This window comes from Haplochromis burtoni, unplaced genomic scaffold (assembly GCF_018398535.1).
Source record: "Haplochromis burtoni strain Fernald_Lab_line unplaced genomic scaffold, NCSU_Asbu1 Contig_589, whole genome shotgun sequence".
NCBI lineage: Eukaryota > Metazoa > Chordata > Actinopteri > Cichliformes > Cichlidae > Haplochromis > Haplochromis burtoni.
In genome coordinates, this window is record NW_024582950.1 from 246,484 (window position 1) to 264,828 (window position 18,345).

At 41.7% G+C, this 18,345-nt stretch overlaps 1 protein-coding gene across 4 annotated transcripts in view; it reads right to left on the reverse strand.

The window, feature by feature from the left end:
- LOC102296389 (HMG box transcription factor BBX) overlaps window positions 1-17,777 on the reverse strand; it is a 36,004-nt gene extending 18,227 nt beyond the window's left edge. For 2 of the 4 annotated variants that reach the window (XM_042214576.1, XM_042214574.1), the window contains exons 1-6: window positions 14,215-17,776; window positions 13,823-14,074; window positions 13,248-13,449; window positions 13,096-13,163; window positions 10,248-10,328; window positions 9,225-9,290 (exon numbers count right to left, since the gene is read on the reverse strand). In XM_042214576.1, the coding sequence (XP_042070510.1) occupies window positions 9,225-9,290; window positions 10,248-10,328; window positions 13,096-13,163; window positions 13,248-13,449; window positions 13,823-14,074; window positions 14,215-14,466 (921 nt within the window). In that variant the 5' untranslated portion in view covers window positions 14,467-17,776. Of the gene's footprint in view, window positions 1-9,224; window positions 9,291-10,247; window positions 10,329-13,095; window positions 13,164-13,247; window positions 13,450-13,822; window positions 14,075-14,214 lie in introns of all 4 variants that reach the window. The other 2 variants (XM_042214575.1, XM_042214577.1) reach the window with 2 other exon arrangements.
- Between the last annotated feature and the right edge of the window lie 568 nt (window positions 17,778-18,345).

An 18,345-nucleotide genomic window follows, 5' to 3' on the forward strand; every position in this document is an offset into this window, starting at 1 on the left:
GGACAATCCATAGAAAAGCCGCACCTGACTAAAAGCCGCAGGGTTCAAAGCTTGTGCAAAAAGTAGCGGCTTATAGCCCGACATTTACGGTAGTTTGCTAAGTTTACATATTTCTTTATATAAAAATCCTAATAGTGTTCATAAAGAGACTAGCAAAAACAATATTCATGAGCAGTTTCTGGTAAGTACTTTTGTAGATATTAGTAAAATGTTTACTAACTTAACTGTTTCAATAAACAGTGAACAAATGCACTGATAAATGCTGATTATCAACTTTTTACAGTTGCACCAAGCCTGAGAACACCAAGGCGTTCCCAGGCCAGCCAAGAGATATAATCTCTCCAGTGTGTCCTGGGTCTGCCCCGGGGCCTCCTCCCGGTGAGACATGCCCGGAAAACCTCACCCAGGGGGCGCCCATCTGACAAGGATGCTCCCTTGTCAGATGCTCGAACCACCTCAACTGGCTCCTTTTGATGCGGAGGAGCAGCGGCTCTACTCTGAGCCCCTCCCGAATGGCCGAACGTTTGGACACTGCTAGCGTAATGGACAGGTTTTTGACGGGGCTTCCACACAAATGCAAAGCAGGATATGAAGCATCGCCAAATGTGTTTCCAAACCAACTTCCTTCCAAGCCAAAGACTAGAAAATATGGTGAAGCATATCTTCCCTTTGGCTTCACCTGCACAAGTGCCAATGTAGGTCTCCCCTGCAGAATTGGTTTTCCCTGCGTCGGGAGCAGCGCTGGGCTCTCCAAATCACGGACAAACAGAATCCCACATTCTTGATTTTTAGTTCACAAACACTTCTTATAATGAATAACTACTCCTGAAATTGTGCTCTTTATACAGTAAAGTTACAGTGGGATACAAATAATATCAGGCTGATCCTGCCACGTTTAATTCCCCCGTCCAAATCACGAACAAACAGTATCTCACAGTTGTTTATGTTTTTGAACCCATTTTGCACAGAGGCATTTTTTGAATAATGTATTCATAGCAATGTTGAATATTATTACACAGGAAAAAAACAACTACACGTAAAATAATTACACTGTGACGCCTCTGCCTTTCTAAATGGAGGGACAGTAACTGCGTGTGTGTATGTAAGCGTGTAAAAACTGAAGATAGTAAGATTAACAGTAACAGTATTTTATCTCTATTTGCAATTCATCTCATGTAAACAACGTGGCGCCCAGCATGACGTGAAAAAAGGCACATACCTTTGATGTTACATGACCACTTTCTGTATTCCTCGTCCACACGTAAACGCAAAAAAGGAGTTTTGAAAAAAATCTCCGTGTTTGGTGAGTCGAAGCGCCGTTTACGTGTGGACGAAAGGCCCAAACGCATAGAAACAGCTGTGTTTTCAAAAATACCCTGTAGGTGTAGACGTAGCGTAAAAGAGTTAGTAGGGTATTTTATTACTACCTGTAATTTATTGCAGTTTACTTGTATTTGCTTAATTGTTTACTAAATGTCTGAGGTGTGAAATAAACCGCATTTGGGAACCACTGAATTGGGAGCTTCGCTTTTACGCTCAGCTCACTATTCCCATTCCGGGTACTGAACAAGACCCTGAGATACTTAAACTTGTCCACTTGGGGCAGGGTCTCGTCCCTTACCCGAAATGGGCACTCAACCCTTTTCCGGCTAAGGACCATGGCCTCAGATTTGGAGGTGCTGATTCTTATTCCCACTGCTTCAGACTCGGCTGCCAACTGTTCCTGATGAAGCCAACAGGACCATATCATCTGCGAAAAGCAGAGATGAGATCCTGAGACGACCAATGTATGTATGTATGTATGTATGTATGTTATGTGTGTATGTGTATGTGTGTGTGTGTGTGTGTGTTGTGTGTGTGTGTGTGTGTGTGTGTGTATGTATGATGTGTATTATATATATATATATATGAGTATGGACAAATAGGATCATTTAATATGGAAATAGGATCATATATATATATGTATATATATATCTATATATTATATATATATATATATATAAACACCCAGCACGCCCCTGCGGGCGGTTTATCCTTCAAGCTCGGGTCCTCTACCAGAGGCCTGGGAGCTTGAGGGTCCTGCGCAGTATCTTAGCTGTTCCCAGGACTGCGCTCTTCTGGACAGAGATCTCCGATGTTATTCCCGGGATCTGCTGGAGCCACTCGCCTAGCTTGGGAGTCACCGCACCTAGTGCTCCGATTACCACGGGGACCACCGTTACCTTCACCCTCCACATCCTCTCGAGCTCTTCTCTGAGCCCTTGGTATTTCTCCAGCTTCTCGTGTTCCTTCTTCCTGATATTGCTGTCATTCGGAACCGCTACATCGATCACTACGGCCGTCTTCTTCTGTTTGTCTACCACCACTATGTCCGGTTGGTTAGCCACCACCATTTTGTCCGTCTGTATCTGGAAGTCCCACAGGATCTTAGCTCGGTCATTCTCCACCACCCTTGGGGGCATCTCCCATTTTGACCTCGGGACTTCCAGGTTATACTCGGCACAGATGTTCCTGTACACTATGCCGGCCACTTGGTTATGGCGTTCCATGTATGCCTTGCCTGCTAGCATCTTGCACCCTGCTGTTATGTGCTGGATTGTCTCTGGGGCATCTTTACACAGCCTGCACCTGGGGTCTTGCCTGGTGTGATAGACCCCAGCCTCTATGGATCTTGTACTCAGAGCTTGTTCTTGTGCTGCCATGATTAGTGCCTCTGTGCTGTCTTTCAGTCCAGCTTTGTCCAGCCACTGGTAGGATTTCTATATATTATATATATATTATATATATATATATATTATATACGGTGGTTAGCACTGTTGCCGCACAGCAAGAAGGTCCTGAGTTCAATTCCTCCATCAGGCCGGGGTCTTTCTGTGTGGAGTTTGCATGTTCTCCCCGTGTTTGCGTGGGTTCTCTCCGGGTACTCCGGCTTCCTCCCACCGTCCAAAGACATGCAGCTTGTGGGGATAGGTTAATTGATTAATCTAAATTGTCACTAGGTGTGAATGTGCGAGTGAATGTGAGTGTGAATGGTTGTCTGTCCCTATGTGTTAGCCCTGCGACAGACTGGCGACCTGTCCAGGGTGTACCCCGCCTTTCGCCCTATGACAGCTGGGATAGGCTCCAGCGCCCCCCGCGACCCTGAAAAGGATAAGCGGAAGCGAATGGATGGATGGATGGATATATTTAGGGGTGCAACGATATTCGTATCGATATTGAACCGTTCGATACAGTGCTTTCGGTTCGGTACGCATATGTATCGAACAATACAAATTTGTAATTTATTTTATCAACTTTCCTTCTGACGATGCTGTCTGTGTTGAGCGCTCAGTGAATCTGCGTTCGACTGCTCCGCCTAGGGTCGACAGTGCAGCCTAGGCGGAGTAGTCGAACGCAGATTCACTGAGCGCTCAACACAGACAGCATCGTCAGAAGGAAGAGCGCAGGGCAAGCTAGCGAGACAGAAGTTAAGCTCTCCTTACAAGATGGACCTCCCCCACCCTCATTCAGATCTGGCGTTTGGAATTATTTTGGTTTTCATGTGACGTATGACCCTGAAGGTAAGCGAGTCATGGACTAAAGTAAAACAGTATGTTGGATGTGCCATGCAATGCTCAATTACATGGGTGGGAACTAGTGTGTTAGCGCAGTTAGCTCGTTAACGTGTTGGCCGTCTAGCCCCATGCACGGGGCGATCGGCGGTAGCTCGTTAACGGAGATTTGCCGTGTTGTGGCGTTAAGGTCATTTCAACGAGATTAACCTGAAAGCACTAGTGGGAACACAACGAATATGACTGCACATTTACGCCGACATCATCCTAGTGCAAAGACAAGTGGAAGCAGAAAAAAAACAAGCAAGCATGCTACTAACTTTAGCCGAGTCATTTAGACAGCTGTTTAATATGCTGCTGAGAATATAGCCCAGAAGAAGCGGATAGTATAGCTTTTATTTTGGAAAGAGACATTTCTCTGTAATAAACTCTCTTTTCCAAAGATGAGTGATTCCTCAATCAGATACAGGGCTCGCAATATCGCTAGCCCGACGTCCCGGGGCTAGCGATTTTTTTCAGTCGGGGTACCAAAATCTATCTCTGCCCTGCCCGTCGGGCTTTTGTAGGAAGGAAAAATATATGTCAATGCTTTTGCATTCTTTCAGAAATGTAGCTGGGTAATTATGTCATTGGCATCGGTGAGCCACTGTCAATATGTGACATATTGAAATCGCGTTTGAATTTGCGCTTGTTTTTTTGCTTTCACTTTGCAATCGCGCGAACTGTGTATAGAGAGCGACAGCACTGATCTGTGAGTGATGATAATTTGTGCACCAATTCCTCTGACATCGTCTTATTAATTGTTAGCTTACTATGCAAACATGACAAGTGAAATCTCCCGCAGCAAGCTTAAACATGTGAGAGGTTGATCGCGCAGAGAATCGCTGAGCTTATGTGAGTGCGTGTGTAAAAGCAGCAGGATTTATATTTGACTACGATGACCTGGATGACTGAGAACCTTCACAGACAGATATATATTTTAGTTCTGCTGAGCCAAATAAGACAGGTCAGGGTGAAGAAGTGACAGCCAAAGAAAAGCTTACCACAAAACGGAGAAGTTATGACAAATCAGACTATAAGGCAAAAAGAAAGTGCAGCTTTATGGTTTCATGGACAAAAGAATTTCTGTGGCTGCAATATGACGAGCTAAATAACCAGGGCTGCACATAAGTGGTCCGCAGGTGCGTATTCGCTGTCAAAATAAAAAACACGCACAAGGGTTAGGGTTAAATTTAAAAACTGTACTTTTGAGTTAAAATATATATTTATAATTTTAATAAATGACAAATTAAAAAGGCATGAACATTTTTTTTGTATCGAAAAAATATCGAACCGTGACACCAAAGTATCGAACCGAACCGTGAATTTTGTGTATCGTTGCACCCCTAATATATATATGTGTGTGTATGTATGTATGTTAATATATATATATATATATATATATATATTATATATAATATAATATTCACATTGAACTACCAGAAGGCAACATTGCAGACATAGAGGACAGTTACAAGTACCTGGGGATCCCGCAGGCAAATGGGAACCATGAAGAGGCCGCTAGAAAGGCTGCAACCACCAAGTACCTGCAGAGGGTCAGGCAAGTCCTGAGGAGTCAGCTGAACGGTAAGAACAAGATCCGGGCCATCAACACCTACGCCCTGCCCGTGATCAGGTACCCTGCTGGGGTAATAGGCTGGCCAAAGGAGGAGATAGAAGCCACTGACATAAAGACAAGAAAGCTCCTTACCATGCATGGAGGGTTTCACCCCAAGTCCAGCACCCTGAGGCTGTACGCTAAGCGGAAGGAAGGGGGCCGGGGACTGGTGAGTGTCAGCACCACAGTCCAGGATGAGACAAGGAACATCCAAGAATACATTGGGAAGATGGCCCCAACTGACCGAGTGCTCAGTGAATACCTCAGGCAGCAGAAACCCAAGAAAGAGGAGGGAGACGAGGAACCATCATGGAAGGACAGGCCCCTGCACGGTATGTACCACCGGCAGATAGAGGAGGTGGCTGATATCCAGAAATCCTACCAGTGGCTGGACAAAGCTGGACTGAAAGACAGCACAGAGGCACTAATCATGGCAGCACAAGAACAAGCTCTGAGTACAAGATCCATAGAGGCTGGGGTCTATCACACCAGGCAAGACCCCAGGTGCAGGCTGTGTAAAGATGCCCCAGAGACAATCCAGCACATAACAGCAGGGTGCAAGATGCTAGCAGGCAAGGCATACATGGAATGCCATAACCAAGTGGCCGGCATAGTGTACAGGAACATCTGTGCCGAGTATAACCTGGAAGTCCCGAGGTCAAAATGGGAGATGCCCCCAAGGGTGGTGGAGAATGACCGAGCTAAGATCCTGTGGGACTTCCAGATACAGACGGACAAAATGGTGGTGGCTAACCAACCGGACATAGTGGTGGTAGACAAACAGAAGAAGACGGCCGTAGTGATCGATGTAGCGGTTCCGAATGACAGCAACATCAGGAAGAAGGAACACGAGAAGCTGGAGAAATACCAAGGGCTCAGAGAAGAGCTCGAGAGGATGTGGAGGGTGAAGGTAACGGTGGTCCCCGTGGTAATCGGAGCACTAGGTGCGGTGACTCCCAAGCTAGGCGAGTGGCTCCAGCAGATCCCGGGAACAACATCGGAGATCTCTGTCCAGAAGAGCGCAGTCCTGGGAACAGCTAAGATACTGCGCAGGACCCTCAAGCTCCCAGGCCTCTGGTAGAGGACCCGAGCTTGAAGGATAAACCGCCCGCAGGGTCAAGTGGGGAAATATTGTGTGTGTGTGGTGTGTGTGTGTGTGTGTGTGTGTGTGTGTGGTTGTGTGAGTGTTTGTGGTTTCTATTGCCAAAGCTAGGGCTGGGCGATATGGCCTAAAATTTATATCGCGATATAATTTGAAGCATGTGCGGTAACGATATATATCACGATATATTCTTTTCTTCTGTATAACGTATTTTCCACACTATAAGGCACACTTAAAATCCTTTAATTTTCTCAAAAATCGAGAGTGTGCCTTATGTATGAATTCTGGTTGTGCTTACTGACCTCGAACCGATTTGGGCGTGCAGAAATCTGTTAAAAAATGTTTTAGTACAACTTTGGTAAGCTGCACTGCTTGATGGATTGTCAGAGCATTACGGCTGCCGTAGTGAGGAGCTTCGCGGAGTAATCTGGGTCCAAAACTCCGTCCCTTCAGGTCCCAAAGTCAAACGAACACTAAGAGTTAAAAACGGTCTAAATTCTTTCATCTTTAATTAAATCATCAGCATTGCTGCTTTATCGGGTGTAACAATTAAGTTTTACATCCATGCATCCATGAAAACAGAATTTATTAAATTTAATGGAGTTAGAAGTTAAGCACAGGTATGTGCGTTATGCAGGACATCGTTGTTTTAACAACCCTGAAAATGGCAAAGAGACACGCTTACGAAGCACAGTTTAAACTGAAGGCCATCAGCTACGCGGAGGAACATGGAAATCGAGCAGCGGCGAGAGAATTTAAGATTAACGAATCGATGGTTCGCAAATGGAGGAAGCTGGAAAACAAGCTCCGGCAGGTCAAGAAAACGCAGCTGAGTTTCCGCGGACATAAGGCGAGGTGGCCGAGTTGGAGGAAAGACTCGAGCGGTGGATCATCGAGCAAAGAGCGAGCGGGAGAAGCGTTTCGACGGTCACCATTCGGCTAAAAGCAGTTTCACTTTCACTTTTTATGAAACGGTGCCATTTTTCCATCCGGACCAGGACTACGGTAGCGCAGCAACTTCCAGCGGATTATAAGGAAAAGCTGGCCATCTTCCGCTCCTACTGCAGCAAACACATCGGCGACAAACACATCCAGCGATGGATGACCGATGGAGACCACAGTTTCACCAAGAGTGGAAGGCAGCGCCGGGCGAGTTACGCCACAATTTGCCAATGGATTGTAGATGCTTGGGCTAACATGTCTGCTGGCACTGTTGTTCGAGCTTTCGCAAAAGCCGGCATCATTTCCGAGGAGCCGCACGGCACGGAAAGTGACTCTGACAGTGAAGAAAGTGAACCTGGCATGTTTGATGGAGATTTAGCGCAGCTGTTCAATTCAGACACAGAGGATGAGGACTTCGATGGGTTTGATTGATGATAAAAATGTGAGTACCAAACTTTGTTTTGCTCCTGCTTTATTTTTAAATACGCACACTTGTATGCTTGTGTGTTGTTGATGATGACGATTACCGGTAATAGAAATGTGAGTAAGGTACCGAACTCAGGTTTGCTCCCGCTTTATTTTTAAATACGCATACGGTACTTGTATGCGCCCTATGATCCAGTGCGCCTTATGTGTGTGTTAAATACAGTAATGGCACACATAACTGAGACTGCGCCTTTTAGTACAGTGCGTCTTATGGTCGTGAAAATACGGTATATAATGTTGTGCTACGTGATTGCTAGCGACACAGCTATGTTAGCATAACATTAGCACAGTGAAGCTGGAGGATGAACGCCAACTTTTTTCCACTCGATAAAAGTTAACGTGAGGGATTCTGGTGGTCAGGGACAAATGCAATCGCATAGCAGGATGCTATACACGGGCCAAACTTCAGTCAGGAGAACAACTGAGATTATTCATCCACAATACGAGGTTAGTTATTAATATACTGCAACAACATGGGAATAGAACAGCTGCGAGAGAATTCAACATTAATGAATCAATGTTACGGAAGTGGAGGAAGCGCAGTTTTTGGCTTTCCCCATATTTCAAAAGTGCTTCATCTCTTTGCTATGACTGTCGCCCGCCATAATTTGCAGATGATAATGGTTTTAGCCGCTGTAGGCGCAGCTTGATGACATCATCAACATGCGCTATCGCGATAGAGCGATATAGTCAAAATCTCTATCGTTGGCCAAATTTATATAGTTTCTATCGTATATCGTTTATATCGCCCACCCCTAATACACACACACACACACACACACACACACACACACACACACACACACACAGAGGGAAATAATATGAAAATGGATGTAGATGGATATGTAGATCACACTTCCTGTTGTACCTGTTCAAAAAGAAATCTGAACAGATACAACATAGGAAACAATGAATGAAAAATTAAATTCTACCAGTCAAAAACACAAACTACATTTGCTTTTGAATCTATAGCACAAGGATATTTGTGTGCAAAAATATTTTTTCTTTATTTAACTTTCTATTAAATGTTATATAATTATTGATTAGATTGAAATGGAGGGAAGGATATTTACTGCGAATGGTTTTGTTGTTTTGCAGTGCATCGTTTACTCTTAATAAATCTTAATGTCTTAAAAAATTCAAGTCATCTATTTTATATTAGTAAAATGTAATTTTTAATAAGTGTATGTCGAAATATTTTAGCATGAAAGCTATCAAGACAGTTTAAAGCTTTACAAGTCAAAGTTTTTGTGAAGAAACTGCCACCTCTTGGTAACACAGCAAATGAATAATAGAGGTGTTCCTATTCAGAAGCAGAAACATCACAGGAGAAGGAGAGATTCCTAGCAATTGATAACTGGATAGGAACTGACTGAGAGTTTTCTGTCAGTCAGCTGGGAACGGCAATTAAAATTGGCTGCATCTGTATTTCAGTTTTCAAACGAAGTCCAGTTTGGTTGCTCAATTATACTATGAAAATTCTTACCTCAGCAAGCTGGAAGAGAGCAGACTGTCTGCATAACTTTCCTTCAGGTGCTGCAGACAGCGATGACTGTGAACACACAGTAACAAGTGTGATCACACAGTTCAGCTTTCTGCTGATACCATTAATATTCAGCAACAACAACTACGAATAACAAATACAACTGTTGACAGTAAACCTAGAGCATTCGAAATAACAAGCATTGCTGGTGAGAATGCTCAGTTATCACCAGTTTGGTTTACTCTTCTTTGCAGAATTGTTTTAATGTCGTAGGGCCTGGCACCCACATATGGGCACATCACATTTTGGGTTGTCTAGACCACAATACTACATTTTGCTCTTTCAAATGGCTTTCAAATGAGCCATATTGCTCAAAGGGGCACAATTGTTGTTTCTCATTTTGTTTTTATACTCAGGAAAAATTCAGCTGTGTTCAGACACCAAATAAAGAGTTTTGCACATCATTATTCAATTGTGACTTTATAGTGTTCTATCAACAGTATAAAGCCCAAATAGCAAAGAGAAATTAAAAAGGAATGCCATGAAAGAGTTCGGGTCTTTGGAGGTTAATTCAGCTACATTGAAGGGTTTTCAAGCATAAGCATGAGACCAAAGCATGTAATCTGTGTCCAGACTTTGAGTCTAGGGCAATAAAAAAACATACATTTGTTTTTTGGAATTAATCACAAGTAATTAATTATGTAAATACTGGGGGCAATTTCTCAAAAAGCCAAATGCGTTTGATGAATTGACATGTGGCAACACTGTCAGGACTCCTGCCATGACACAAGAAGCACTGCAAAATAAAAGTGCTACATGTTTTCATTTTTTTCACATTATCGTAATCTCTGGAAAAATGATGACCTAAAATTTTTCAGTTGTGTGATTAATCAGTGGTATTGCTGGCTGGTTTTGAGTTCTAGGCCATGCAGAGCACTTTCTTGTGTTTTGGAGTAACTCCTCCCACATCTAATGACTTAGTTATGATGATAGGTACCTCTTTCATGAACTAAAATTTCAGCCTACCTCAGCCACTGGTGAAAGGGCTGACTGGACCCTGTTTTCAGAAATGTCAGGCACTCTGTTTGGTATTGTCCCAGAAAACATCTGTGCATCAAATAAAGAGGGTAAAAAACACATAAAACTAAATAACACATCAGCATTAAATGACTTTTCGAAAACTCAAACCCGAGACAGTTGTCGTTTTATTCAGATAAATTTAAAACTAAACAATGACGCAATTATATGTGAGCAACACTAATATGCCAGTACCCGAGTTGGTAAAGTAAGTTTTATTTTTTGACGAATGTATAAACTGCTATGCAAGTTAGTTCAAGTTCAAGTACAAAGTTTATTCGCCACATGCAACTTAATCTATATTAGTATGTACATTACTATTTGTTGACTTCCTTTTCTATTAATAATATAAATCAGCAAAGCAAATAATATTAACTAGATATTTAAATTAAATTCAGTAAATGGTTTCCTTCACTGACTGGGTCAGGTGCTTTCAAATATACACACACACACGCAGCATGGACACCTAGGTTGTCAATACAACAAGGAATGGTATGATTTTCAATCGGATATACATGGTACATGGTAACAATTTGAAAATCATACCATTCATCGTACTCGACTTGTATCAACATCCCAGGTGTCAATGCTGGGTGACAACAACACCTCATCAGCCTTTTATGGCTTTGGGGTAATGAAAAAAATATTAGTATTGAAGGCCCTCTACTGGAGAACTTGTGCATTATCACAGTGCACCTAAAATTATACTGCTTCACATTTCAAGTGGGAAGTCAGAAATCTCAGCTTCCATTTCGGAGTGCAAAGCCCCCTCAATTCAAATTTGACTTAAAGAAAAGGAAGAAAGGAAGAAAAGCCCCCATCATCACTCACTTCACATTATCAGTCGTAAAACTGAAACGTTTTTAAATCTGTATGACTACTGTTGTGTATTTGTGACAACCCTATCCATGAAAATGCTGAAGCAGTGTTTTTGGGCTGGCTTTGGGCTTTATTGCTAATGATAAATGAATGTCTCTGCCTTGCTTAAAGCAAAGATATCCTATTTTATTGCTTTTCCTAATGGAACACATTTAACTTGGAAGTGACATCACTGCCAGCTATGACATTTGACTTTTGGTAAATGGAGCACAGCATTAAGGCAATAATTTGTTGGAGAAAGACATTATTTGTTGTTTTGCTGTACACCACACAGTGAAATTTAAACCAAACAATGAAAATGTGATGAAGTGCAGATTTCCAGTTCTAATTCAGTTTTAAACTTTTAAAAAAGTTTGCATTAACCGTTTACGAATTCTAGTCATTTTTTAATAGTCCCACATTCTCAGAAGCTTGGAAATAATTGGACAACTGTCTGGCAAGCAGTTTCATAGCCAAGTGAGGGCTGTTCCCTTGTTATTTTATGACAAATGAAGCAGATATAATATTTGAAGCTCATTTAGGCTGCTACATTTATATTCTAGAGCTTTTTACCCTACTTTTAAATATGAACCGCAAATATATGTCAGTGCAAGTGAAGGAGGCCATCACTAGCTTGAAGAAGCAAAATAGACAGTGAAAAAGAGAGTGAAAAAGCTTAAGGAGTATCCAAAATCAACAATCTGGTACATACTTAAAAAGAATGAATGCACTGTCAGCAACACAACAAGGTCTGAAATACTACGGAAAACAAAGTGGATGATTGCAGAATTCTTTCCTTGGTTAAAAAAAAAAAAAAAACAGAAACAAAAGCAAAACAAAAAAAACCCAAAAAGCTTCATAACATCTAGCCAAATCAAGAACATTTAATGAGTGATCATTGTCAAAATCTACAACGCCGTGATGATTATAAATACAGTGGGGCAAACCACTGGTTATTGCCAAGAACAGGAAGGCTACAGAGAAAGAGAACCAGCTCATGATCCAAACCACAACATACCAAATCATTTGTCAAATATGGTGGTGGCAATAGTTATGGTACGTGCATGTATGGCTGTAAAACATGGGTGGGGGGACTCCAGGCCGTAAGAGCCGGTGCCCTGCAGGCTTTAGACGTGTCCTTGATCCAACACAGTTGATTTAAATGGCTAAATTACCTCCTCAACATGTCTTGAAGTTCTCCAGAGGCCTGGTAATGAACTAATCGTTTGATTCAGGCATGTTGATCCAGGGTGACATCTAAAACCTACAGGACACCAGTCCTTGAGGCCTGGAGCTCCCCACCCCTGCTGTAAAATCACTTCTTGATTATATGATTGCTGAAAGATGAAGCAGGATGAATTCCTTAGGGCAACTCTCTGCTGTCTTCCAAAAACGGATTGGACAGTGCTTTAAAAGGCAAATGAATAATGACCCAAAGCATACTACAAAAGTAACCCAAGGGTTTCTTAAGGAAAAAAATTGAATATTTTTCAATCTCCAAGTCAGTCAAGTAATTAGATTAGAGCATGTTTTTCCACGTGCTGAAGGCAGAAAGAACCACAAGCAAGCAGGAAATGTAGACGACTGTAGTAAAGGCCTGGAAGGGCATCTCAAGGGTTGAAATACAGCATTTGGTGATATCAATGGATTCTGGGCTTCGTTGACTACAAAGGATTAAAAACAATCCTTATATTTAAAATTATGCTAGTTTGCCCAAGTAATTTCAAGTCTCTGAAAATGGGGGACTAATTATAAACTGTCTGTTTTCTGAAGAGTTAAGGCCAAACACTCAAACAATTTCTTGAATTGAAAAGCACTTACATTGATTGTTTGATTTAAAATCCACTGTGGTGGTGGACAGAGGCAAAACTGCAAAAAGTATGTCGCTGTCCAACAAGTTATGGACCTAACAGTATCTGTGGCTTATAAAGTGACCTACCTCTCGGTTTGTGAGGGCATGTTCCCCAGCTAGCAGCAACATGCTCAGGCCCCCCATCTTTGTAGGATCTAGTGAGGAATAGCGTTCATTTACAAAACAGGCCAATATTTTATTATGCTACACTATAATAAATAATGTTTAATAATACACACCTGCCATGGCAAAGTTCAACTGTGGCATACTTTCCGTTTTGGGCACTTTTTTGGCAGTGGAGTCCTTGGATGAGTTGCAAGAAAAGGACCAAACTTTTTTGCGGGGATTGCTGACTGGCTGACAGGAAGTGCTCTTAACTGGTTTGCTGGTGGTGGGACACCACTTGTAGCCTGGGTTTGCCTTCATAAAGGCATCCTTGTACTGGAAGAACGTACAGAATGAATTTGGTTATAAGCAAACCCTATAAGCAATTTAATTTTTATTTAATTGATCATTTCATTTTTATACTTTAACAAAGTATTTCTATTTCACATTATAAACTGACAAGCAAAAAGGATGGGTAAAAAAAAAAAACACCTTTATTTTTTACAAGCACTTCTTTAAGTACTACTGGCCTAGGATAGAGTACCACAGGAATGAGTCTTAAAATTCAGAAATTAGTTTTCATTATTGTACTTTTAAATCAGAGGAAATTGCATTGAAGTTTTAGAATTCATTCAGAAGTGCACCACTTTGACCCTGCTGAACAAAACGTGGAAATATCATGAACTTCAGAGTCATAAAGTAGCCTCACCTCCTTGGCCATGTCAGTGTATTTCTGTTTCTCTTTGGGTTCCAGGACAGCCCACCAGTCAGCCAGGATTTTGGTGGCCCCGCGATTGTCCAAGCGAGGGTGTTCTTGCCGCACCAGGGAGCGGTGGCGTTTGCAAAAGAGCAGAAAGGCATTCATTGGCCGGCGTGCCCGCTGTTCGTTTGTGTCCTCCTCCACTTCCTCTGTTGTGACTTCACACTGTGAATGCTGTGTCTGGTTGAACAGCCCTGCCTGCTAATAAAAATTTAATAAATTCCTTTGATTCAATGTTGCACCATAGTTTCTGTCTGATTTATTTGTCATAATCTGAAATATTAGTTATTCAGTTGGGCAGAAGTTATTACAGGAACAACCTGTAGTGGAAACCCACTAACCTTCACCAGCTCCTCTTCATCTTCTTCCTCCTCCTCCTCAGAGAAATCAAGAGCCTTTTTGGAGAGAAGTGGGTGCCACTGTAGGCATTTGCGCTTGGGGCGTTTGCCAGTGACCTCCCCTGCAACAGGTGGCTCCTTGCTCCTTCCTCCACCCTTCATCGTACTACTGCACCTAAAGCAAAAGAAAAGAAAAAACACATCAGAATGGGCACTATAAGTTTGTACAAAACACACAGTGAAAGCATCAAGCATGGAATCTGTGATACTTGCTGACAAAATAGATTTTACTGGAGTGTTATAGTAATAAGATACTGTGAACAAGTAGGACAAAGGTTTACTTAAAGCTGGTGTCCCTGGGCATGCAGTGCCAAGAAATAGTATTTGCCCCCTTTCTTATTTCTTTGTTTTTTGGCTATGCTATACACTGCTACATCCAATGCTTTGCACTGTGCTTGGGGATGTTAAGCTGCTAAGCCATAGAAAACCATTTCATGAAGATCTCTATGCACTGTTCTTGAGCTGAAGGTCATATGAAGTTTGGAGGTCTGTAGTGAATGACTATGCAGAATGTTGTCAACCTATGTGTATGTGCCTCAGCCAGTGTTTGGTACTGTAATTAAATTACTTTTCCACTGAAAAAGCAGAGTAACTGATTATTGTTCGTTTTTTAATTACAGTTACTTACAATGTACTTGTGTTAAATTGTAAAATAATTGAACTCGCTGAATATCATTATTTAATTTCATTATTTTATCTTCTAAAGGTAAAAGTAAACTCTGCCGCTATAACATTGATGTAGTGCAGGTGCACGTCATTTCACGCCAGTTCACTGCATAGTTGTATCCTGAAGTGGAAGATGTCGGACTTGGCTGAAGCGAGTGGCTGTTTTATGAAATGGAAATATTCCCGTCACTTCACTTTTCTGAAACAAGCAGACAAGAACATTAAAGTAATATGTAAGCTATGTCCTGGGGAGAAAAAACTATCGGCCGCTGTCAATAGCATGAGTAATCTACTGAAGCACCTGACACGACGTGAACGTTTTCTACTTACTTAGATAAGTGTTATGCTGACGTGGAAATGGAGCTTAAAGGGACATTCGAGAGTTTGGAATATATTTCCACGACTGCTGACATTTGGACCAGTCATAACAAAAGTTTTCTCGGAATGACGGCATATTGGATTGATCCTTTTACTTTTGTACGAGGACATGCAGCGCTAGCATGTAAAAGAGTTAGAGGTAGACACACATATGATGTAATCGGCAATGAAATCAAGCAAGTACATTCGGCTTATGGACTGAACTCTAAAGTGACAGCCACCGTGACCGACAACGGGTCCAATTTTATCAAAGCTTTTAGAATGCTCCAAAAATCAGACTCTGATGAAGAATCCGAAGAAGATGAAGAGGTGACATTTACTGATGTTGAGCAGTCCCTCTCCACAGAATCTGAAGGACAGTTTTCTCTCCCTCCACACTTAAGGTGTGCATCACACACACTGAAGTTAATTTTTCATGATGTTGAGAAATGGCTTCAAGCAAATGAGGCAAAATTCATCTACAGAAGTGCAACTTCAAAGTGTTCTGCAATGTGGACAAAAGCAAACCATTCTTTTGTTGCTTCAGAATTAGTAGATAATTTTTTCAAGAAAAAACTCATAGTGCCCGTTTCAACACAATGGAATTCATTTCATGACGCCCTGTCCAGGATCACTGACATTCCCCTTGCTGACTTAAATACTGTCTGTGCTCAGTTTGGAATCAAATGCTTCACTGATCGGGAGTATCTGTTCCTAAAGGAGTATTGTATTGTGTTGAAGCCACTCACTGTTGCGCTAGACACATTGCAAGGAGAAGAGAACTGCTATTTTGGAATCCTTCTTCCAACTCTGGAAGTCAGTGGTTCGATCCCAGGCTGCTCCAGTCTGCATGCCAAATATCCTTGGGCAAGATACTAACCCCATGTTGCTCTCCGATGCATCCATCGGAGTGTGAATGTGTATCAATGTAAGATAATTAGCACTTAAGCTTAGAAGTGCTTGTGTGAATGGGCGTGATTGGGTGAATGAATTAGCTGTATAAAGCGCTTTGAGTGCTCGGACAGAGTAGAAAAGCGCTACATAAGAACCACTCCATTTACCATAAACTGGAGCTACTCGCCCAGTTTAAGGTGTCCCTTTCCCAAGCGCTCAAATTACCACTAGTCCCCGCTGTTGCCTTCATCCTACACATCTCTTAACTCCTCTTTTAGCCATTGGCTTTTTGAAGCTTCTTGTGTTCCTTAGCTAACTGGCACAGATGTTTCTGTATACTATGCCACCTAATTGGTTATGGCATTCCATGTATGCACTCTCTGCTAGCATCTTGAACCCTACTATCTGAGGTCTGGTGTAGCAACATCTATGTATCTTGTGCTTAGAAGCTGTTCCTGTGCTGCCACTATTACTGCCTCTGTGTTGTCTTTCAGTCTATTTAGTGGTTGTGGCTAGCAGCCTCTCCATAACGTCCATTTGCCTGTGGGACTACAAGGTACTTGTAGCTGACTTGAATTTCTATAATCTTCCCTTTCTGCAACCCCCTCAGTTCTGACTACTCTCTTTGTTACCATCCAACTAAACTTCTCCATTTCGAATGGTATTCCAATGTCAGTGTCGTTGCTGTAGATCCTGGTGGTTTGGATCAGTGTATTGATGTTTCATTCACTCTCGGCATACAGCTTGATGTCATCCATGTAAAGAAGGTGCCTGATAATTGCTCCATTCCATAGTTGGTACCCGTAACCAGTCTTGTCAATGACCTAAGTAAGGGGGGTTCAAGCCTAACCTTTGCTGCTCCTGTTTTTCCATCAGTCTCTCCAGTACTTGAGGCTGATCCACTATCCCATAATGTTGTCTTCTTCTGTAAATTTATTTTTATGAATGATAATGGTAAGCGCTAAGCTTCCTGACAAACACATTACCTTTCTTGCAAGTAATAAAAGTAATAATAAAACTATATATTTGTATCAGTGAGATGAGTCACACATGTCTGAGCTCATCTAGTCTTGTTTCTTTCGTCTAAGAAATACTGTAAAAATCAAACCTTTACTGTTATCCAAGTATTTAGATGCCAAGAGCAGGAATGACGGCTGAACACTGAGAGTCCAATGATAAAGGGGACTGATAGTGAGTTTAGCACTGTGATATGTCCAGCATGTTACATATATTATTAAAGATTTCCGTATTATGAATCTGGGTCTTCATAAGGTCATAATAGAGACCCCACAGCACATTTCTTTTTCTTGTTGTTCAATTAAAATTAAGGGTTCGCTGTATGGCTGATGTTCTGGACAGCTGTAATATTTATTTAATGTTCACATATTTAGGTTCCTGGAGTGGACTGTTTATACTGGGGTCTACTGCCTAAAGAAGAATCAAACAGTCGTAGCATGGGTAGTGGCAGGATAGACGTTTTTTCATTTAGTGTAAATGGTCTGTTGAACCAGATAAAAAGTAGTAAAATTTAAGAAAAATGAGGAAAGAAAAAGCACATATACACTCAACAAAAATATAAACGCAACACCTTTGTTACTGCTCCCATTCCCCATGGGATGGACGTAGAGACCTAAAATTCATTCCAGATACACAATATAACCATCCCTCCCAAACAGGGAAGTCAATGTCTGTCCTGTTTGTAGCAACCAAAAATACATAATTATAATAAAGGTCAATCAAATGGACCAATATGGCAAGGCCATGATGATCCACTTGGTAAAATAAATCCGCTTGGCATCTTTCTTGGCCTTAAGACAACAATTCTGATGGCTAAAGATCCAAACGGGACACAAAAAAAAAAAAAAAAAAAAAAAAAATACCACGTGATAAGTGAATTGTAATCCAAGCAGTATTAATACGAAACTGGACTACTGGGAACTGGTTCTCTACCTGCAGTTCAAAAAAGCGCCCCTCCGACAGCCAAACCCATCTGTTCTCTGATTGGATTGTTTAATTTGTGATTGACATGACATTGACCAATCAGCTTAAAGGAAGAAAAATAGGGTCAAAATTCGTACTTGTAACTTGCAGGGTTTTTTTTTCTAAGTCCACACACAAATCTTTTTTACACATACACAAATTTTACACATACAAATC